The sequence below is a fragment of the Macrotis lagotis genome, chromosome 1 (genome assembly GCF_037893015.1).
Source record: "Macrotis lagotis isolate mMagLag1 chromosome 1, bilby.v1.9.chrom.fasta, whole genome shotgun sequence".
Taxonomy (NCBI): domain Eukaryota; kingdom Metazoa; phylum Chordata; class Mammalia; order Peramelemorphia; family Peramelidae; genus Macrotis; species Macrotis lagotis.
The window spans coordinates 506,150,815-506,175,620 of NC_133658.1; the positions used below are offsets into that span (position 1 = coordinate 506,150,815).

General features: G+C 36.5%; 1 protein-coding gene across 4 annotated transcripts in view; it reads right to left on the reverse strand.

The window, feature by feature from the left end:
- Nucleotides 1-3,498: 3,498 nt before the first annotated feature.
- The window catches only part of LOC141506878 (sodium/myo-inositol cotransporter), a 75,622-nt gene continuing 54,314 nt past the window's right edge, over nt 3,499-24,806 (reverse strand). The window contains exons 4-5 of one of the 4 annotated variants that reach the window (XR_012473997.1): nt 7,943-10,308; nt 3,499-4,917 (exon numbers count right to left, since the gene is read on the reverse strand). Coding sequence is in view for 1 of the 4 variants with exons in the window: in XM_074214049.1 (XP_074070150.1) it covers nt 10,125-10,308 (184 nt within the window). In the remaining 3 variants the exon portion in view is untranslated. Of the gene's footprint in view, nt 10,309-24,806 lie in introns of all 4 variants that reach the window. The other 3 variants (XR_012473996.1, XR_012473995.1, XM_074214049.1) reach the window with 3 other exon arrangements.

A 24,806-nucleotide genomic window follows, 5' to 3' on the forward strand; every position in this document is an offset into this window, starting at 1 on the left:
CTATCTATCTATACATACATACATATATATATATATATATATATACACATACACACACACATGTAAATCTATATTCAGATATATACCTATATACTCATTCAACTGATTACAGAAATGTAACTTACCCAATAGGGAAATAGGAGAGGAAGGGATAAAAGAAAGTTGGGGGATGATGAAGGAGAGAGTGGATTAAAGGAAGCAAAGAAAAATAGACTTTAGAGGAGGGATAGCCTAAAAAGAGAGAGAGGAAGAAACAGAAGTTAATGAGAGGGGAAAATACACAGAAATCATAACTATGAATGTGAATGAGATGTACTTACCCATAAATGCAAGTAGAAAGCAGAATAGATTAGAAATCAGAATCTAAAGTTGTTAACAAGAGATGCACTTGAAATGGAAACATTCACACAAAATTAAAATGAAGGGATAGAGCAGAATCTATGACACTTCAGTTGGAGGTAAAAGCGGTAGCAATCATATCTCAGATATGGCAAAAGCAAAAAATTGACCTAATTAATAGAGATAAGCAGGGCAACAACATTTTGCTAAAAGGTACCATAGACAATGAAGGAACAAATAAAAAGTTTTTACGGCAAGCTTCTCTGATAAAAGCTCATTTCTCAAATATATACTGAGTCAAATTAATTTTTCAAAAAATCATCATTCTACAACTGATGAATGATTAAAGGATATGAATAGACAGTTTTCAGAAGGAATCAAGACCATAGTCATATGAACTATTGTTTAGAGAAATACAAATTAAAATAACTCTGAGGTGCCACTTGATATACATTAGAAATCACAAATGCTGGAAGGATGGGGAAAATAAGTATGCTAATAAACTGTTGGTGGAGCTGTGAACTGGTCCAACCATTCTGGAAAACAATTTGGAACAAATGGCTTATAAAACTATGTATAACCTTTAACTCAGCAATACCACTACTAGGTTTGTATCCCAAAAGGTCAAGGGAAAAAGAAAGAGATCTCTATGTAAAAAATATTTATAAAACTCTTTCAATGGTGGCAAAGAATTAGTGGCTTATCAATTAGGGAATATGGAACAAGGTGTGGCATATGATTGTGATGGAATACTATTGAGGTATAAGAAATGATGGAGGGGTGGTTTCTGGAAAAAAGTCAAGATCTAAATGAACTGATATAAAGTGAGAACTAGGAGATTACTGTACACAGTGATGATGATCAACTACTGAATGACTACTCTGCTCAATACAATGACCCAAGACAATTTCAAAGAACATATTTTTTATTTTTATTTATTTATTTGTTTGTTTGTTTGTTTGTTTTGGCAAGGCAATGGGGTTAAGTGGCTTGCCCAAGGCCACACAGCTAGGTAGCTATTAAGTGTCTAAGGATGGATTTGAACTCAGGGACTCCTGACTCCAGGGCCGGTGCCAAAGGACATATGATGAGAAAATGCTATCCACCCCAGGGGGGAGAGAAACAATGAACTCTGACTACAAATTGAAGCAATTGAAAAACAATGATTAAGTCATTTATATTGTTGCTGTTGTTGTTCAGTTGTATCAAATTCTTTGTGACCTCATTTTGGGGTTTTCTTGACAAAGATACTGGAATAGTTTGTCATAATTTTTTCTGGCTCATTTTACAGATGAGGAAAGTGAAGCAAACAGGTTCAAGTGAATTGCCAGAGTCGCACAGCTAAGTAAGTATATGAAACCAGATTTGAATATAGGAGATGAGTCTTCTGACTAGGCCACAGGGCTTAAAAAGTAAAAAAAAAAAAAATATAGGATAATACACCAAGATCAGGTAGAATTTATAGTAGATAGGCAGGAATAGTTCAATATTAGAACATTCAACATAATTGAACATATCAATAATAAAACCAACAACAATCATATGATTACCTCAATGGATGCTGAAAATGCCTCTAACACAATACAACACCTATTCCTATTAAAAATACTAGAGAGTATTGGAATAAATGGAGTTTTCTTCAAAATAATAAACAGTACCTATTTAAAACCATCAACAAAAATTATATGTAATGGGGATAAACTAGGAGCATTTCCAATAAGATCAGGAGTGAAATAAGGGTACCCATTATCACCATTACTATTCAATATTTTATTAGAAATGTCAGTTTTAGCAATAAGAAAAAAAGAAATTGAAGGAATTAGCATTGGCAATGAGGAAGCAAAACTTTTACTCTTTGCAGATGATGTGAGAACCCTAAAACATCAACTAAAAAAGTACTTGAAAAAGTAACAATTTCAGCAAAATAGAAGGATAAAAACCCACAAAGATCACCAGTGTTTTAATATATGAACAACAAAGTCCAAGGATAAGAGATAGAAAGAGAAATTCCATTTAAAGTAAAAATAAATTATTTGGGAATCTACCTCGCAAGACAAACCAGAAACTGTATGAACATAATTACAAAATACTTTTCACACAAATAAAGTCAGATCTGAATAATTAAAAAATGTCAATTGCTCATGGTTAGGCTGAACTAATATAATAAAAATGACAATTCTACCCAAATTAAATTATTTTTTCAGTGTGATAAAAATCAAACTAACAAAAGTATTTTACAGAGCTAGAAAAAAATAGTAACAAAATTCATCTAGAGCAACAAAAGATCAAGAATATCAAGGGAACTGATGAAAAAAGTGCAAAGGAAGGTGGCCTAGCTATATCAGATCTAAAACTATACTACAAAGTGGCAGTCATCAAAATTGTCTGGTACCGGTTAAGCTACAGAGTAATGGACCTGTAGATTAGGATAGGTACAAAAGAAAAGTAGTTAAATGACTATAGTAATTTATTGTTTGACAAATCCAAAAGACATTAGCTTCTGGGATAACAATTCACTATTTGACAAAAACTTCTGGGAAAATTGGAAAATAGTAGGGGAAAAACTAGACATGGACCCATCCCTCATACCTTATACTAAAATAAAGTCAAAATGGGTACAGGATTTAGGCATAAAGGACAATAATATAGACTAATTAACAGCTCAAGAAATCATCTGTAGAGAGTAGAGAAATTTACCTAACAAGGCAAGAATATTTGAGCAAGCTAGAAAAGTCAGCTGGCATATGATAGAGCACTGAAAAAAAGAATATGCCATATTTGTTCAGTCTAAAATCAAGAGGAAAGAATAAATATTCTTTGAGGTTTTTCTTTAGGTAGACAATTAAATACAGAAACTGACAGAGAGAGGACCATGTAAGAATGGAGCAAGGGTGTTGCGGTATAGCATATCCTCCCAGAGTTTTAGGTTGTTTATATATATATATATATATGTATATATATATACATATATATACATATATATATATATATATATATATATATATATATATATATATATATATGTATTTGCCTTCCCTATTAGACTGGAAGTTCCTTGAAGGCAAGATCTTTTGCCTCTTTTTGTATCTCCATTGCTTACCACAATATCTGGCACATAACAGATGCTAAATAATAAATGTTTAATAATAACAACAACAATAATAATAATAATGTTTATTAATCATAAATATGCATTGATGGATTGAGGCTCTGGTTGTATTTGTGCAATTATTCTCTTCTCTATTTACCTCTTGATTTTCTTTTGAACTCTATTATTTCTTTTATTGTGTTCGGAGTTTTCTTCTATTTACTCATAGCTATCTGCTACAGCTGAACACACTGTACACTGACCCCAACAACATGATGTCATCGGTTTTCTTAAAAAGAAAGGATAAACAACAATTCACATCTCCAGTTTCAATTTATGATAGTCAATTGCTAAGGCTAGACCCTCCCCCATCATGCAATTTTAGATAGGATAGCAAGGTCCTGTTTGAGCCTTTCCCTTATTTCCTGAAATAAGGAAAGGATTTCTATCATGGCTTCCACATTCCATAGTTTATCTGGTAACCTTCCATGTCCCAGGTCTGGGGTGTCCCTGTAAAGAGGACCAAGGGCTTCTGACCCTAGAACATCTCTGCTCATGGCGCTATTGGTGTTCAAGTCCCTCCTGGAGATTACTTAGCCAGATGTCTGCAATACATAAATCTCTGTTGTCCCTTATGGGAGTGTTGCAGTGTTGTGGTCTTCATTCACCCCTAGGACCCAGTTAACCTGAGTTTGTGCTAACCTCCCTCCTGGGATCATTCTTCCCCACCTACAGTTTCTGTATTTTTTTTTGGACAGTGCTGGACCAAAAGAAGTTGACTGTTTGCTTTTGGAAGTCTTTATCACTATTCAAGCTTTACTGTAATATATGTGGGAAAAGGAATTTTCTCTGTGGCCTTTCATGTCACCTGGAAGCAAGCCTTAAAATTGATTCAATTCGGTACTGTCTTCTGTTCACAATCTCTTATCTTCCTGTCTTACTGAATCCTGGATAGTCAGGAAGACCTATTTGTAAAATGTTAGCATGCACTATGTGAATACTTAGCTCCTTCTTCTCAACCCTTTCCTACCTTTGATTTTAGTGACACTCTTACCTTCTATTAGGTCTCAGTCTCCTTTCATCCCTTTACCATTCTGTCCTGAGCCCTCTGCTCTTCTCTCTCTATATCTTTGTTATTTTAGCACTACCATGAGTTCAATTATGTTTATGAGATACTATACTTTCAGGCAACCAGGATCACAGCTCTGGATGCCTTTCTTTCCCTCACCCCAGCCACCCACTATCAATAATCCATTATTACTTTGTCACCTCTTCTATCTGTCTCCTTCCTTGCCTAATTCCCCTTATCACCTTTCACCTAGACTTTTGCAAAAGATTCTTAAATAACTTCCTTAATAAGTCTTTTCCTTCTCTACTCTAAGACAATTCAAATCAACAAACATTTTATTACTTACTATAAGTGGGGCACAGTGCTAAAGCTGGTGGTACAGAGAGGCAAAAACAATCCTTGTAGTCAAGGAGCTCAAAACCTACGAAAGAAAACTTGGGTAAAAATTTACATAGAGCTATGTAAAAACAAGATGTTGTTGTTTGTCCTTTGAAGAGGACCAATGACATCATGAGTGGTCTTGAATTACCCCTGAATTGTATTTGAGGCAGAATTACCTCATCCAAAGTCACCACTCTCATTCTCTCTTCCAGAATCTTCAAAGTTCATTGGCAAGACCAGTCAGGACACCAGGGATTGGCTCAGAATACAATGAATGACCTTGGCATCTTTGATGTATTCTCAAGATCTAGTCTAAATGTTCCATAGTGTGTGCTTCAGTCACCTTGGTGGCAACTGGAAAAAAATTGTTCTTATCTGCCCATTCCACCAATAGCAAACATCCCATACTTGGGATAGACATCTCCCTAATTTATCAATAGATTTAAGGTTCATAGGTTATCTTCAACTTGGTTTAGCCCACTCATATACCCTTACATACAAGATAAGTTATAGTCTTAGAGGGAAGGTGTCAGCATCTCCTGGGGGTTACAGAGATAGCAATGAAGCATATAAAAGTTAATGTAAGATCTGGGAGATCTCTATACTAATGAAATGACAGATCTCAGTCTAATGGTAACAAATGAATCCATGAGAACTGAAGAGGCCACTGGTAGGGTTTAGAGAAAAGTTCCAGTACAGAGACTTGGAGTAGACCGTAGTTACAAGGGCAAGCTACAGATAATGATCTAATAATGACATAGTGAAGTCAAGAAGGAACATACTTGTATACATGCTGTATTTCCCCAATAGGATTTAAGTTCAGAGCATCTAATGTTTAATTGAATTTCTCTCTATTCCCTTGGAGAATCAACACACTAAGCACTTAACCTGTGTAGGTTTGTTTAATTAGTTCTCTTCTTCAAACAGCTGAGACCAGACTATTGACAAAAAGGGAGTATTTTTGGAGTGGGTCAAAAAGGAAAGAGTGAGTAATTTTCCAACATGGAACACTGAGAGAGAACACATAATTAAAACTTTTTGCCCCTGGTCATCCCTGAACTTCCCTTTTTAAATGGGCAAGTTGTGGCATCTCATGGCTACAGCCAGAACTTTTCCATCTAGTTCTCTAAGTGAAAAGCGTTAATTTCATCTGATCATGATGATAATGTTTGTCCTTTGTTCTCAAAGACCATGGCATCAGGGATATGATGCCATGAGAAGCAAGTGAATTGGATTTTCAAAATGTTTTTGCAAAATTTCTCCTAATAAAGCAATGGATATCTTTGATCAAGGATAGCTAGAACAAACAAGTATTAGGGCAGCCTGATATTATCCAGTAATTATTAAAAAAAAACTTTTCTTTTTAGTGAATTAGAAATGGTAGATACACCATCATATTTTTCTATTTATAAAGATATGAAGAGGTCACTCTTTCCCTGTTCCTCTTTAGACTTGGAACAGCTGCTCCTAGTTCCCACTTGGTTCTTCACCAAGCTAAATCCCTTCATTTTCACTCTGAGGAACATCAAAGTTCTGAGAAATCAAGTCCTATCATTAAATCCACATCTCTAACCAGTATTGACTTATTACTAATGTAACCAAATCTTATTTATCCTGATTGACAAGGACAAGGAAAAGTAGGACTTGGAAAATAATGGCAAGAAAGACAAATGCAAAGTTTCTTTAAAAGCAACTCAAAAGGCCAAAAGCATTAAGTCAGAGAATCCAAAAAATGACCAATCATATGAGAAGTATGTTTTAAGTATAGATGATACACCATGCATTGGTTGGGATGGTACTAGAGATACAAGAACAAAAACTGAAATAATCCCTACTTGCACAGAATGTATACATTCTGATGGGGAGACAAAGTGAACCTAGAAAAGTTTAGACAGAAGAAATATAAAGGAAATAATAAAATTAAATACAAAGTAGCTCAATACAGGAGTTTCATGGTTAGGCTGAGATTTGAAGGAAAAGGGGCTTCTTGTGAGGCTAAAGTGAGGAGAGAGGACTTTCCAGAAGTGACTACAAAGGTTCAGAGATAAAGCATAGTGTGAAGAACAGAGAGAAGACCAGCTTAACTGAGGTTGGGGCTAAATTGTAATGGCAGCAGGAAGCAAAATAGCTCAGGGGGAGCCAGGAATCCCTAAATCTGAATCATGCCTCATACACGTTGTCTTCCTCAGCCATAAAATAGGGATAACAATTAATCTTCACAGGGCTGTTGTCAGGGTCAAATGAGACAAAATAGATTAAAAGTTTTATAATCTAAAGTGCTACAGAGAAGCTAGCTACTATTATGAAGGACTTAACATCAGCAGAGGAAGGTCTATTGTTGAAAGATGCTATTGAAGCTTATTGGTGAGCAGGGCTTTCAGAGGTCAGTAATTGGCACACTGAATTGCTGTCCCATGTACTTAGCAAGCTTCCTTGTGAGATCTTTTCTAAATCAAACCACATGGAAGATCTGCATGACCTGAAAGAGATGCAGAGGAATAGTCATCTTCCTTCAGCTATAGCAATGAAAAAGGAAAATTAAGCAAGTATCAGTGGTATGTCTAGCTTCAAAGCATACCCCACCTCCAATTGAAGACAATTTGACACAGAAAATTGTGGTCTTGACATTATCCTTAATGTTGTGCATGGGAGGAAGGAAGCAGAACACTATATATGGGAAGATGTCAGGAGTCAATCATGTGATGGGCATGAGTCTCTGGAACAAGGCTGAATTCTCTTTGGATGTTCAATCCAGAAACTCTTGAATGCCCTTAAAACTCACTTTGGGAGACTCTACTACTCTCTAGCAATGACAGTTAAATCAAAGGTTGAATTTGCTATTTGTATTTCCTGGTAATAGGGTCAACTGATTACGGGATGCCCTTAGTCCTTCTCACTTGGGTTGTTACATTTAGCTTCCAACAATTCAGGGAAATCCAGGCTTCACAAAGTATCTTGTACCTATTGCATTTTTCCCCCACCCCAAAAGGAGATAAGCAAAAAAAAAAAAATGGTTCAGGTATAAGCCATACTATTTGCTGAACTCAGGTCATCCTTTTCTTTACCTGTGCCTTTATTCATATGGTCTTCTATGCCTGAAATATTCTCTTCCTTCCCCATCTTTGCCTGTTGACTTCTTTTAAGATCCAGTTCCCTAATTCAATAGAAGAAAGTAACCTTTATCTCCTCAAATCTCTCATACCACCTTAAGCATGTTGAGTATTTTTTCATGCACATTTATAATATCCCATTTGTATTAAAATTGTACTATCAAGGAATATGACCCTACTTAGCATTGTAGAAAATGTACTTGCTTTGACACTGGGATACCTGAACTTAAGTCCTAGGCATTATTATTCATTCCCTATGTGACCACAAGCAAGTTACTTTACCTGTGAGCCTCAAGCTCCTAATCAGTAAAATGGGGATAAGAATAATTATTCACTATTCTCTTCACAGGGCTGTTGTAAAGATCAAATGTGAATGTATATGGAAAGTACTGTTTCAGTGTAAACTACTATCATCTTTGTATTCTACCATATATAGGGCAGTGTCTTATACAGAAAATTAAATTAACTGAATTTTTGCTGGGCATATTCTTGGTTTAAAAAAATAGTCAGGAAATCTGCTGTTAAATAAAATACAACTTCTCTTTAGCCTACATTTTGCCCTACCTTGCACTCAGGTCTCTAAATTTTGGTCAAGTCTTAGACATCTGAAAAAAATGTATGTTGAGAGAGTATGAAGCAATTCAAAGGATACTCTTCTTGCAGTTTGGAATTGCACCCAAAGGGCAACAAAAATGTGCATACCCTTTGATCCAGCAATACCACTACTGGGTCTATACCCTGAAAAGATTATGAAAAAGGGTAAAAATATTGCTTGTACAAAAACATTCATAGGGGCAGCTAGGTGGTGCAGTGGATAGAGCACCAGCCCTGGAGTCAGGAGTACCTGAGTTCAAATCCAGCCTCAGACACTTCATAATTACCTAGCCTTGGGCAAGTGACTTAACCCCATTTGCCTTGCAAAAACCTAAAAAGCCCCCAAAAAACCCATTCATAAGAAGCCCTGTTTGTGGTGGCAAAGAATTGGAAATTAAGAAAATGGCCTTCAATTGGAATGACCTAACAAACTGTGGTATATGTATGTCACGGAACACTATTGTTCTATTAGAAACTTGGAGGGATGCGAATTCAGGGAAGCCTGGAAGGATTTGCATGAACTAATGATGAGTGAGATGAGCAGAACCGGAAGAATACTGTACACCCTAACAGCAACATGGGGGGAATGATCAACAATTGATGAACTTGTTCATTCTATCAGTGTAACAATCAGGAACAATTTTGGGCTATCTGCAATGGAGAATATCATCTGTATCCAGAGAAAGAATTGTGGTGTTTAAACAAAGACTAAGGACTATTACCTTTAACTTAGAAAACAAACTGTTATCTTATTAGTCATTTTGCTATCTCTTATACTTTATTTTTCTTCCTTAAGGATATGATTTCTTTCTCATCACATTCAACTTAGATCAATGTATACCATGGAAACAAAAGACTAACAGACTTTTTTTCTGTGAGGGTGAGGGGGAGAGAAGCAAGATTGGGGGAAAAAATTGTAAAACTCAAAATAAATAAAATCTTTCTTGAATAAAAAAAAGAATACTCTCCTTGATCCTATTTTAATTTTTAAAATTACTTTTATTATGCTATTTAAAAGGAATTTCTACAAATATTACATGTTTTAAATATCAATAGCCTATAATAGATATTGTAATGTAAAATGTAATAGCCTGATGATACAGCATGATTATGATGGGCCAGAATCAGTATCCCTAGCAATTCAAAGCAGTTTCAATGCAGCTGTCCTTGATGATGTTATTCACCTTTCTTTCAGTTTCCATCAATGATTATATATTTTTTTGCTACAATGTGACCAATTTTTTCTTTTTCCTTAAAGAGAAAAGTGACTTTAAAATATATTATTATGATCTTACATAGGTCTGAGATAATTGGGCAACTTGAAAGTGACATCCCTCTAAGGAGAGGGACGGACCCAAGGTTACTTTACTATTACATTAATTTTATGTTAATATATCCACTTTCAAAAATTAAAGATACACACTTCCCATTAGTTAATTACAAAGTTCTTATATAATTAAAGTCAAATCTAGTGAACAGATAACGAACGGTGTACTTTTATCAGGGAATTAGAAATAATGTTGCAACCAGTCACATCTCCCATTTATTTCTTCCTGGAATATAATTTATCTTCAAAAGGAACAGGAACGATGCCTTCACATTCTTTCACTTCTAGGGTTTGAGGGTGTTTCACAATATTCGGTCTGATCACATCAATGTCTCGGGATAAATATTCCATTATACTACCAACAGCTGTTGTTGGTGCATAAAAATCCACCAAGAAATACCTGCAATGAAATAACCAAAGCTTCAATTCAGTCATTCATTCATTCAACTAGCATTTATTTAACTTATTATGTGCTAGGTTTTGGAGATACAAAGTTTAGTTTAAAAATCATTTTGTTAGATTTTATTTTTTTCGCAAATTATTTCCCTTTAATCTTGTCCAAAGAAGATATTCCCATTCTTTCCCTCTAAAAAAGATCAATGACCCTAGAAATAATCAAAATGTGTCCATAATCAAAGGATTTTTGCATTTAAAAATCCCTTATAGGTTCAGGCTCCGCATTCTATTATCTTTTTATAACAGCAGTTCTATGAAAATGTTTCCAGGTGAACAGTCATACATTTATAAGTAGTACTATGATATAATAGATATGATTCTGAACTTTTGAGTCAGGAGACTTATTCTGTCTACTTTACTTTACATGGTTGTTGTAATGAAAGCACTTTGTAAGTCTCTTTTCATTTTTTCTCCCTCAAGAAGTCTGTCACAGTATCTTATTTTGTGGACAATCCCCTCCCTATAATCACTGACTAGGAATTGTAAGAGACCCTGCAAGACATCGAGTCCATATTCTTTGAAGACCAGAGAGGTTAAATGGTTAGGATTGTGTCAAAGTCAAAGAGGAACCAAGAAGCAGGATTGTAATTCAAAACCAAATCCTCCAAATTCAACATTCTTTCCACTATAACCTTGCTGCTTTGCTTAGTTTCCATTTGACTTTCTGGCTGGCTCTTCCATCTTCTGTCCACTCCTTTCATGTGAGTGTGCCCTGAAAGTCTCTGTTAATCCCACTTCCCTCTGGCCCCTTTCTCTTGTTAGAATTCATCTATTCTCATGGCCTTAATGATCACTTGAATGAAAATGATTCCTAAATCTCTAGTTCCAATTTCAGGTTTTCTCCAGAATGCCTATCTCCTCTGGAACCTCTGATAGTATCATAAATTCATGTCTAAAATTGATTATGTAATGCCATAAACTTTTCTTTTTTTTTTTAGGGTTTTTTTTTAGTTTTTTTTTTTTGCAAGGCAAATGGGGTTAAGTGGCTTGCCCAAGGCCACACAGCTAGGTAATTATTAAGTGTCTGAGACCGGATTTGAACCCAGGTACTCCTGACTCCAAGGCGGGTGCTTTATCCACTACACCACCTAGCCACCCCTCATAAACTTTTCTACTATAATATCTTGGAGTCATTTTAAATCTTTCTTCCCCCTTGACCCCATTCCCAGTGGGCTTTCTCTCAAACCCTGCTTATCTCTCCTTCATTCCCACTGCAACCAGAGATGTTCAAGTTCTAATCTCTTCTTGCAGTTCTTTTTAATTTCCTACAACAAAAAACTGGCTTTCCCAATAAATGTATATTTATTCATATTTTATAAACATACTTAAATACATAAATGTGTGTAAGTAAAGCATGCATACACATATACATATATTAGTACAAGTTTAGGTAGGATATGTATGCAGATACATGTGTATGTCTATGTGTATCTATGCCTATTAGAGCCCAGGGACAAGATCCTTTATTTCTAGGCTTCTCTCCCAATCCCCAATGACTTCTTTAGGTAGATACTCCTCAAGGGACAATCCTAAACAATCTATTCACCTGGATTCCCCAATGGAACACTTTCCAAACTCTGATACTCTGCCTAAACTCAGTTTCCTCAATGCATAGTTTTCCCTTATCCTCCTTTACTTTAATCTGAACCCTCCACTGACAAAGTATAACTCCAAATCCCCATCTATCTCCTTTGCTCAGTTTTTTTTTGTTTGTTTGTTTTTTTACTACTAGTCCCTCCTCAACCCAGGTAGGTTCTGCACCAGATCTGTATGCCTCTTCAACTTCTGGAATACTTACTCCTTAATTAACAAATTTCTTTTCAACTTAAACCTCTTCTTTTCTTACTCTTTCCATCTTCTGACACACTGTGAGACCTGGCTCCCTTCTGAAAACATGATTTTACTTGCTACCTTATTTCTAGGAATGGTCTGTATTTCCTCATACCCCTGACTCATAAACTGTGGGAGAAGAATCAGAAAATAGAGAATCTTTCTATCACTAACACTTAGCAACCAATCATTTTTTTGAGATTCATACAATTCAAGTATCACCCAGTCCATTTCCTTATTATCTACTGACCCTCAAGTCATTTATTTGCCTGATTCATGTACTCTAGGTGATGATGGTAGAAAGGGAGGGAAAGTAGTGAAGACTGAATAGTTTGATCTTGAACCAGAAGCCAGAAATCTCTAAATAGTTCTGGAATTAACCCAACCTTTGGGGCTTCAAAGAACTTAAACACAGTCTGGGGCCAAGCTTCACTGAACAACTAAAGGGCAAACCAGACTCTCTTCCTAGAGAGTCTAGATAGAGGCAGCAAGGTGATTACAATGGAGAGTGTAGACCTGGAGTCAGGAAGAATTGAATTAAAATTCAGTCTCAGACATTTACTAGTTATTGTGACCATAGGGAAAAATCACTTAGCCTCTGGTTGCCTCAGTTTCTTCAACTGTAAAATATAGACAATAGTAGCACCTATTTCACAAGGCTGTGTGAGAATCTAATGAGATAATTTTTCCCTTCTCTTATTGAGCACTCCAAATGATTTGACATGTACCTGGAGTTTCATATTAGTAGTAGAATCCAGGGTGAAATTATATACAGCTTATTCCTCAGTTCCACTTTGCTATACATTTTCTGCCTTGGATAATAAAATTATTTCAGCCAAACTAAAATGTGAGTTCTCAGAGATCAAGATCCTTGGCAAAAATGCCAATGAGCCTGCTTATAACCAAAACTTATAGTTATTCAACACGTATCATCCAGCTGATCTTAATCTGAATCTCCTTTGGGCAAAAACTTCTTGATTCTTTTTCACAATTCTGAAAATTTCCAAAAGGAGTCAGGTTAATGCTAATGCATTGCCCTCACAATGCTGGTTAAAAGCAGAACCCTCCTCTCATTGTGGGTAAAAGGGATTTGGGGAGAGGAGAGAGTCAATACCAAGCTATGACTGAAGAAGGTCCAGAGAGGGCATGGCACCCTTCCAGCAAGATGATCATATTCAATGGTACTAGATTTATTAATCAGGGTGCACAGGCAACAATCTGACCCATATGGATCAAGTACCTAACAAAAAGTATCTTCTGAGTTTTTTCTTGGGACTAAATTTAGCAATGAATGAATGAATACGTATTTAGCCCTTACTAATGTACATACAAACTATATATAGAGCATTTTACCAGGTGCTTTTGTGAGGTCTAGGGAGTATGAGATATAAAGAAGCAAAGAAATGAACACCCCATTTCAATGAATTTATATTTGGAAAGATATCATTTATAAATTTTCTAAACAAAAACAAAAAGAAAGGAAGTACACTTGGAAATTCTGAACCTAACAGTGAAGAAAAGAATTATATGAACAACTAAATACTTGTATCCAACACAGAATGCAAATTCCTGGAGAGTTGGGATTGCTTCATTCTTTATTTTGATATCACTAGTGCGTAGCATACTATCTGATATATAGTAAATACTAAATAAATATTTATTGACCGACTGATTAAAATTATCTAACTGGAAAAAGACAATGTCAGCAAGTCAATAAACATTTATAAATTTTCCTACCATGGAGCAGGTACCATGTTAAGAACTGGAGATACAAAGAAAAGCCTAAGACAAAGGAGAGGTAGTCAATAGTGTGAGGAAAAACTGCAGAGAAATGAAGGAAAATAAGGCTGAAGAAGGCCAAAATATCTGGTAACTTAAAAAGACCACTGATAACCATTAAGAGTACAATTTCTGGGGGTGGAGCCAAGATGGCACAAGAAGGGTCTTAGGCGTTCTCTGATAAAACGTGAAACTAAGGACTCTAACTAAACTTTCCAGAGACAGAACCCACAAAGGGACCCAGTGAGGTAGTTCTCCTACTCAAGGTAACCTGGAAAAGAGCAGAAAGGCTCTGGGGCGGCCCGACAGAGGGGGTGGCCCACCAGAGCGAAAGAACATCAGCCTCCTGGAGGCAGCCCCAGGGCGCTGGGAGCCGTAGCTCACAGCAGTGGGGGAGTCTCCTGAGCTGCATCCTGGGGAGTACCGGGCACAAAGTGGGGGAACAGTGAGGGACCTCTGCCAGAGCAAGCACATGGAGACCAGCCCTCAGGGCACACAGTGAGCAGCTTGGTCTTTCAGCATCCCAGATCTGGAAACAGAAGCAGGCAGAGCTGGTAAGCAGGAGCCCCCAGGGCATGAGCCCATTGAGCTAAGGTAGGGGAGTGAAGAGAGACTGCAGAGCTCTGTCCTCTGCCTCTGGAACAGGACTCTGGGGCTTAGACCACATTCAGATCCTGATCCCAGTCTAGGCCCCCCCATAGAACAGCAGGGGGCCCCACCTCAGTCCCATGACGGGGCGGGGGGGGGGGGTGTTTACGGCCATTCACAGATCAGGAGGGAAGACAGAGCCTCACACACTGAGACCCTTGTGGGAGTGTCCCAAAAGCTCAGGAAAGCACCCCAAAACCAGGCCCAGGCTGGGAAAATGAGCAAGCAGAGAAACAAGAGGAAGACCATTGAGAAATATTTTGCAAAAGAGCCCAAGAAGGATCATGATACTCAGTCTGAAGATGAGGAAGCACAAGCTCCTGCATCTAAAGACTCCAAGAAAAACAGAAATTGGGCTCAGGCTATGATAGAGCTCAAAAAAGACTTTGAAAATCAAATGAGGGAGTTGGAAGAAAAACTGGGAAAAGAAAGGAGAGAGATGCAGGAAAATCATGAAAATGAAGTCAGCAGCTTAGTCAAGGAAATCCAAAAAAATGCTGAAGAAATTAGCATGCTAAATACCAGCTTAGGTCAAATGGATAAAACAGTTCAAAAAGTTATTGAGGAGAAGAATGCTTTAAAAAAGCAAAATTGGCCAGATGGAAAAAGAGATAAGAAAACTCTCTGAGGAGAACAAATCCTTCAGACAAAGAATAGAATTCAGGGAGATTGATGAATTTACCAGAAATCAGGAATCAATACTTCAAAACCAAAAAAATGAAAAATTAGAAGAAAATGTGAAATATCTCATTGAAAAAACAACTGATATGGAAAACAGACTTAGGAAAGATAATTTAAAAATCATGGGAATACCTGAAAGTCATGATCAGGAAAAGAGCCTTGACATCATTTTCAAAGAATTACTACAGGAAAATTGCCCTGATATTCTAGAAGCAGAGGGCAAAATAGAAATGGAGAGAATCCACTGATCCCCCCAAGAAAGAGATCCCAAAAAAACAACCCCTAGGAATAATATAGCTAAGTTCCAGAACTCCCAAGTCAAAGAGAAAATATTACAAGCAGCCAGAAGGACACAGTTCAAATATCATGGAGCTGCAGTCAGGATCACACAGGATTTAGCAGCAACTACATTGGAAGCTCGTAGGGCTTGGAATATAATATACCGGAAGGCAAAAGAGCTTAGAATGCAGCCAAGAATGAACTACCCAGGAAGGCTGAATGTCCTCTTCCAGGGAAAAAGATGGACTTTCAATGAACCAGGGGAATTTCAAATGTTCCTGCTGGAATGGCCAGAGCTGAACAGGAGGTTTGATCTTCAAATACAGGACTCAGGTGAAGCATAGAGATTGGAGGAGAAGGGGAAAGTATGAGGGACTTAATGATGATGATGATGATGATGAACTGCATGTATTCCTGCATAGAAAAATGACACTGATAATACTCATATGAACCTTCTCAGTTAATAGAGCAGGTAGAGGGAGTTTTTATAGTTGAAGCACAGGAGAAAGCTGAATTTGAAGATAAAATATGGTGCCAAAATGGAGTCAATAGAAAAAAAGGGAAATGGAATGGGAGAAAGAAAAAGGGGAGGTGGAATAGGCCAAGATTTCATATAATAAGATTTTTTTTATTACAATGAGCTATTGCAATGATATGGAAAGGGGGAAGCAAGGGGGAATGACAGAACCTTTGCTCTCATCAGAGATGGCTAGGAGAGGAAACAGCATACATACTCAATGGGGTATAGGCATCTGGAGTAAGAAGGAGGGCGGAGCAGGAGGAAGGGGTGTGGATGTGAATAAAGGAGGAGAGGATGGACCATGGGGGGAGAGTGGTCAGATATAACACATTTTCTTTTTTACTTCTTGCAAGGGGCTGGGATTGTCAGGCCTGTCCAGGACCATAGGGCTGGGTGGATTCTGGGCCTAAAGGGTGGTATGGGGGCTCAGAGCTTCTTGGCCCCAGGACCAGGGATCTGTCTGCTGCATCACTCAGCGACCCTACAGCAGAGTCAGAGTGAAAGGAGAGAGAAAATATAGTGAGAAATAAGAAAGGAGGGAGTTGCAATCAGCAATGGCGATGTTGGAAAAATATGGAAGCAACTTTTGCGATGGACTTACCATAAAGAATGCAATCCACCCATGACACAGTTGTTGGTGTTAGAACAAAGACTGAAGCACATTTTTTATTATTATTATTTGGGGGAGGATGCAGGGCAAATGGGGCTGGGTGGCATGCCTGCGGCCACATAGCAGGGTGATCTTTGGGTGTCTGAGACCGGATATGGACCCAGGTGCTCCTGGCTCAAGGTCCAATGCTCTGTCTGCCACCCAGCCACCCCTACTATGATTACTATTTTATTTTATTTTGGGTCTTTTTTTTTCTTCTTTTTGGTTTTTGCAGGGCAGTGGGGATCGGGTGGCTTGCATGTCACATGGCTGGGTGATTGTTGGGTCTACGGGGCTGGATGTGGGCTTGGGTGCTCGTGGTTCCAGGGCTGGTGCTTCGTCCATTGCGCCACCTGGCCATACCTACAATTATTACTATTATTTTTTTAAATTTTAGTTTTTTTCTCTCCCCTTTACTTTATCTCCCAAGCAAGTCTATATTCATGGGGGGGGGCTATTTTGTTTACTCTTAAACAAGAATATTTTATTAATGTAAAAAAAAACATTTGTACAAAATGAGAATTAAAAAAATAAAAAAAATTTAAAAAATTAAAAAAGAGTACAATTTCTGTAGAGTGGAAGACTAGGAAGTAAAAGTTAGGAGTCAGAGACAACTCTAAGAGTTTGGCAATGAAAGAAGATATCTCAAGAGGGTAGCAATCATGGAAAGGTTCATCAAGAAGAGTGGTGATAGAAAAATGTCTGTCTACTAGATCAAAGAAAGATGCAATGGGAAGGGAGAAATTGAAGACAAAAGAGAGGGGAATTATGAATAGGAAAGTAGAAAAGGGAAAGAATTGAGAAGACAAGAAGAGGAGTTGGATTTAGCAACAAAATGGGATCTCATCTTCATCAGGGTGTAGATAAAATGGTGGATGAAGGTATGTGAGGAGGTGTTTGGAAGTAGTGGCATAGAGAAGAGGGAGCTTACAATGCATGGTCTCAATTTTCTCACAGTAGAGTAGGAGACATAGCCTATGAAACTTGGGAACAAACACAGCATGGAGGATATAGGGAGAAAAAGATGTGAAGAGAAAATCTCTAACCGCTATTGAGGCAGGGTGGAGATAGCAGGTCTATTAGGAAAAGAAAAAAGGACTACCATATAGTCGTGAAGGTACAGACTAAAATAACACGAATTTGTAGTGACCTTAATTGGAAGAGTTGTATAACTATAATAAATGGAGGCTAGTAGGTCAGATTGCTCTGTGGAAATATTGAGAATGCTGGAATTAAGGCTTTCTTTAAAAAAAAAGCCAAATTCCTCCAATTATTGTTTTTAATTAAATACTGTTTTAATGGATGAATTGAAAAAAGACTACTGATTTTAGAAAAACATCTAAGTTCCAAAACTAAAATCTAAACATCTTTTTATACATTTTGAATTCTAAGAATAGCCTGAGAGATGATTGTGGCTTGGAAAGGCAGACAAAGTTAAATTGTGCATTTGAATAGTGATTATCAGTAGTAGCCTCCTCTTGGAATAGACCATTGAAAGTCATTCAAAGGATTTAAATTAATGAGTCTTTCACTCTAGTAAGGTAACAGTGAGATACTCATTTTGCTTTCCTTGGTCTCAGTATCTTCATTTGCAAAATGGAGAGTTTGTATTCAATGATCTTCAAGTTCCTTTCCAATTCTAAAATCTATGATTTTTATACTGATCTTCAAAGGGTGACTTAAAAGGAGTGGTCATTAGCTACACACATTTAATTCTCTACAAAAATCTGACTTCTCTCTGAACATAGATCTAACCTGCTACCAAGATCCCAAGTCAACTGAAATCTAGGTGTAGAACCTAAGTGTGCCCTGTGTAAAGATCTGCATGACTTCTGATCCCATTCCACTACTATACTTGCTATCACAAATTCCAATATTGACATCAATTTTGTTTAAATCTCAATTTTCTAATGTCAAGGAGGGAAAAAATAGATTTCCAGGCAGAAACTCAGAACACAAATTTCTCAGGAAGAAAAGTCATTTACATTCTAAATACTCAACCTCCTCCACAAGTCTTGACACTAGAAAGACCAATGCATCATATAGTACTTGAAGTCACAGCATTCCAAGGACAAAGCTCCAGGTAAATAATAATCTCCACAGTAACTTAAATGTAGGAAAATCACAGCACCAAATAAAATAGATTGAGTCCTAAAAACCATCTTACTCTGGGTGAAAAGTGGGAAAGGAAATTGTTTAAAAACAATTTCAAAAAAAAGTGCTCTCTTTTCTGCTCCTCTGGGGACATGGCTAGCACATACATAAACATAATTAACACTATGCAATATCACATAATTAACTCAGAGACAAAATAGAAAAGACACCAATAAATAACATACACATATTTGAAAATATGTGCATATTTATGTATGTAGAAGTAGAAGTCATTTTAACCTAAGCTTTTAATGGCATAACTTAATTCCTTTGCTAAACAAAAATTCTGCACTCACCATTTAGTGATACTACTGCAATAATCAGTCCATGAGAAAGGGCCCGTGTGAATTGACATGTTTCTGTCTGCCTCCCTGGTTCTGCCCTTGAGCAGACAGTGGAAATTTCCACTGATAACACTTGCTCATCTCGGGTGGGGGAAGGGCTGCAGGGAAGGATGTATAGCCCTGGAACACCTTCTAGCCCTTTCCCAGAACATATCTTTTTCTTTCTGGTTACAAAAGAAACAGAATAACTTGAACTCTGTGGGGCTTGCAATGTATCAATTGGCCTTTCTTGTTATATATTAGAGAGAGAGAATGATTACCCTGATTTTAAAACTGTAAGAGTAAATGGCATTGAAACATTCCTATCTTTTGTGTGTTGCTTCAGTTACATTTTAAAATGAGTGTAGATTTCTGATGAAGTTGCAGCACTGACAATTACAAATAAACTTACTCATCTACAGTTAATCATGCATTGGGTTAAGGTTGAACTAATAATAATAGCTCATATTTATTTAAGGTTTGCAAGGAACATTAGATATATGAACATTGTAACCATTTTATAGAAAAGGAAACAAGCTTTTCAGGTAAGGTGGTTCACACATAGTAATTAAATATCAGAGAGAGTTCTCTCCTGACACCCTTTCCTCTACACTACACAGCTCCCTTCACAATCTGAAACAAAGAAATGGAGAAAGAACATGATACTGGTCCTATTGTTGAGGAAGTAATTAGAAAAATTCGAAATGAGAATCAATTTCCTTTGTAAAATATAGCTAAAATCCTATGTGCCAGTTTCTCTTAAAGTGAGCTGACTCATCAGAGGACTGATGCAGTGAAACTCCACTTATTTCCTAAAGAATCATTTATGTATGTTTTCTCCTTCACCATGAATAAAAAGTAATTTAAATACAAAATGGCAGGCCTTTTTATGCCTATTTATTGAAACTGTTTTAACAAAGGGGGAGAAGCAGAAGGTAGAAAAAAAAATTTAAGTCCTTTTTTCAGAACATATATGTATACACTAGAACAATGGAAATATAGACTTAAATTACCATGGTCATTTGTACATTTAAGCAAATTAAATTTCACTCGCTCAATAAATCAATAAAATGAGGAAGTAAATAGGGGGATCTTTTAACACAAGACCAAACTCTACACAATGGTGTTTCCACCAGAGGGGCCAGGAAGCAGTAAGACATAAAGTCTCACTTCAGTCTCTTCCATCAACATGTTTCAGAAACTGATAATACCAAGACAAAAGAAAAATATTCCCTATCCTTAAGGAAGAGATTTTCTATGAGGAAGCCAGTATCGAAGTATATTGATTTGTAGTTCTATACAAACATATGCAGTCACAAAATACCCTTGATTAACCGGTGGATGAGAAGACCAGAAAATATCTCCAAAAGAAGGTAAGCTGAGTGTTAAAGAAAGCAGGAATTTCTAAGACTCAGAGTTGAGAAAGGAAAGCAATCCAGACCTAGGAGAGCCAGTGCAAAAGCACAGAAATGGGAGGTGATTAATAGAGTGAGGAATAGCAACCAACCCAGTCTAACTAGACAGCAGAGTGCACCCGGTCATGAATGAAGACCTTTGAACGCCAAAGTCTATTGAGTCTATTGAGTACTGGGATGATGTGGTCAGATCTACCATTTTAGGAAAAATCACTGGTAGCCATATGAAGGATGGATGGTTATTATCTGTGTGACCCTAAGTTACTTAACTTCCTTAAACCTTAATGCCCTCAGTCCTAAAAATGATGGAGTTGAAGTAGATGGGATATGAAGGTCTTTATAAATTTAAATCTAGGATCTTATGACGTCTCAACCCAATAAGTTTCAAAGATCAAAGACTAAAAACCAAAAGTCTAACATTCTTCCCAAAGGAGAGAGTATTATTCACAAATAAGATCCACTGATCAAAAACAAATCTCTGTCTCTCCTTCCTTTCTATTTCTCTGTCTCTGTCTCTCTCTCTCTCTGTCTCTCTCTGTCTCTCTCTGTCTCTCTCTCTCTCTCTCTCTCACACACACACACACACACACACACACACACACACACACACACAGACACACTTCTAAATTTATGCTACATTTGGTTTCTCATTTTGCAAGTATCTGGCCTCAGCAGGTAGCATCATGTCAACATCATGTCAGCAAAATGCTCATTTAAGAATTCTACTCTCTTATAAATGAACATCCTAAAACTGAATGCTATTTTGGAAAAGAAAATACAATTGTTGAATGTACCTTCCCTGGACCTAAATTTTTGATATGTATATATATATATATATATATATATATATATATATATATATATATATATATATATATATATAATGGAGATAATATCTACCACTAATATAGCAGAGGAATGTCATAAGAATAAAATGTCAGAAAGTGTTTCAAAAAAAAGCATAACTATTAGTACTAAGATTTGTTCTGAAGCTCCTGGATTTGGAAGGAATTTTTCAGGAAATACATATTCCAGTAAAAAAATCTTTCTCTTCCACCTCATTGCCTTCAGATCTAAAAAAACACAAGCTTGTGAAGCAGTGCTGAGTACAGACAATATTCATAAAATGGAGGCCTATCTATCACCTCCATCTGATTTTTCATCTCAGTCTGTGGAAGGAATCTGAAGTGTGAATAAACTGAAGAATTTTAGCCCTTATAGTAAAATCAACCCACATTAACATTGAGACTCATAACCTTCCCAAAAGTTTCAGATAGTACTACTTTAGGACAAGATGAAGTCAGCTATTATATGAGGTGAATCCGCATCAAGTCATATGTGGGATATCCATGAGGGTACCCAATCCATATAATCTGAGAATGATGGAATTGAGGTTGTACCTACTTTTTATAAACAAGGATGGATTTAGGTTGAGAATAGTTAATAATTCTGTGATACAATATATGGAAGTGCTTATCTTTGCTTTAGGATAAATGGTGAAATAGGTTTACATCCTTTCTTATTAAATACAATCTTGTCTATGCTTTTTATTTTAAACAGAAACAAAAAAAAGTAAAACTATTGTTATTTTGACTCTCCCAAGATGGGATAGCCTCTGTGCCTTTCAAGTTGCCTAGCAACGTCCCTCAGACTTTGCTAAAGCACCAGTATGCATTTCAGAATTGTTTGAGGAGTTGAACATCAGCTTTTTACTGTTTAAACAACCAGGAGATGGAATCTACAGTCCCTGTCTGTGACTGAAGGTTTGCATACAATATAAAAACTCAATCCAGTGCTTCATTCTGTATCACCAAGTTTCCAGTTTTCCTTTTGGGAAGGATAAACTTTTCCATACTTTGGCACATGGAGAGAAGTAAAATGTCTCATTAATTATACACAGCTCTAATTCTACAGGAAGAACAGCTTAGGATATGCCATAGGTAGTTCTAATATCTGACTTCTATATTATCTCCCTGCATCCATCCAGAGAATATCCAGGTTTATCTTCAGATGACTAAGGAAGGGGTATAAGAAAAAGGAGCAGAATTCCAACAGACATAGCATAATTTATAGAAATATTAAGACAGCATTTAGCTCTAATGTATTTCTGCTAAAAGACTCAACATCAAATTTTCAATATTTTATTCAGAAAGGTGGTAAATGAACTGCTACAGAGTAAAGTGGGCAGAACCAGGAGAACTTATAAAATAACAATCACATAGTAAAGACAAACAACTGAAAAAGACTTCAGAACTTTGATCAATGCAATGAATAACCACAAGATTGTGGTTGGACTGATGATGAAGTCCAATACATCCGGAGGTGATGCAGAATGAGATATATGTTCTTTGAAAGTGACCAATGGGGGCGGCTAGGTAGTGCAGTGGATAGCACCAGCCCTGGAGTCAGGAGGACCTGAGTTCAAATTCGGCCTCAGACACTTAATAATTACCTAGCTGTGTGGCCTTGGGCAAGCCACTTAACCCCATTTGCCTTGCAAAAACCTAAAAATGAAAGTGACCAATGAAGGAATTTATTTTGGTCAACTAGACAGACACACATATACGTATATACACATTCATACAAACACATATATATATATACCTACCTACTTACATATAAATAGGAGAAATAATACTTTTTTTGCATTCAATGAAAATTTAAATAGATTTTTTTTTTGCTTTTTGTTTTGTTTTGGGAATTTTTTTTGGTTTTTGCAAGGTAATAGGGTTAAGTGACTTGCCCAAGGTCACACAGCTAGGTAATTATTGTCTGAGGTCAAATTTGAACTAGGTCCTCCTGACTCCAGGGCCGGTGCTCTATCCACTACATTACCTAATCACTCCTAAATAGAATTTTTTTAAAAAGAAATTGTTACATGTTGTTGGTAGGCAAGTAGCAAATTGGATTAGATGGTGTTTATTTCCTATTCTGTGGGTAAACTCCACACATCAGGCAATTACACTTAGACAGTAAATTTCAGTAATTTCTGCAGGTCATACATTTAGAAAAAATGCAGCCAGTATATCATGAACACATTGTTACTGGACATGTTCAAAAGGCAAGAGAAAGGTTAACAGCAACATGGGGGTGATCAACCTTAATAGACTTGCTTATTTCATCAGTGCAACAATCAGGGACAATTTTAGGGTATCTGCAATGGAGAATAACATCTGTATCCAAAGAAAGAATTGTGGAATTTAAATAAAGACCAGACTATTACCTTTATTTAAAAAATAAAAAAGGTATGTTATTATGTAATTTTCCTATCTCTTATATTTTATTTTTTTCCCTTAAGGATATAATTTCTCTCTCAACAAATTCAATTTTGATCAATATATAGAATGGAAAAAAGGTAAAGACCTAGGGGTGGGGGGTGGAAAGCAAGATGGGGGGGGGTTGCAAAATTAAAAAAAAAAGAAAAGGGTTTTGTTGTTTTTCAACAAGAAAGGAGGATAGATCACTGTGTAGCATCACCAAATTAGGAGGCACTTTGGAAATCATCGGGTACAAGCCACACCTAAACAATAATATCAAAGGGACCTGAACCAAAAGTTTGATTCATGTATGTACTACCTGTGTGACTTTGCCATGTTATCTCTCTGGGTCTCAGTTCCCTCCATCTCTAAAATGAAAATTAGATTAAGTGATCTGAAAAGTCCTTTTTTGGCTCTTAATCTTTAAAAAACGAGGGAAGGGGAGAAATTTCCTCGACAACTTTAAAAAGGAATAGCAAATTGTACGTAATAGAATTACAGTTTAAGGTACAATCTATTTTTTAAAATTATAGTGTTATGGAAATGCTTGTTTTATACCATGTCAAAAATAAAATAAATTTAAAAAAATCTTAAAGCTCTAAATTCTATGAATCTATAACATTCTAACTTCCAACATGATCTATTTTTTACTTTGGCCAATGTAGTATAATGCATATGGAACTGGACACTGAGATATGTCTAGAGAAACATGGATTACTCTAAATCTTCCCACTCTGACATATATATAGACTACATGACCTTACTTTCTCAACACCCCCAGGAAACTTTCAAAAACTTTAAGTTACACATTAATGTCTATCAGTGTTAGTAAAATTATTTCCTCATTAGGAACTCCCTATATCAGTGAAATTATCTGGAAGGAAAAAAAATAACACTTTCCTCCACA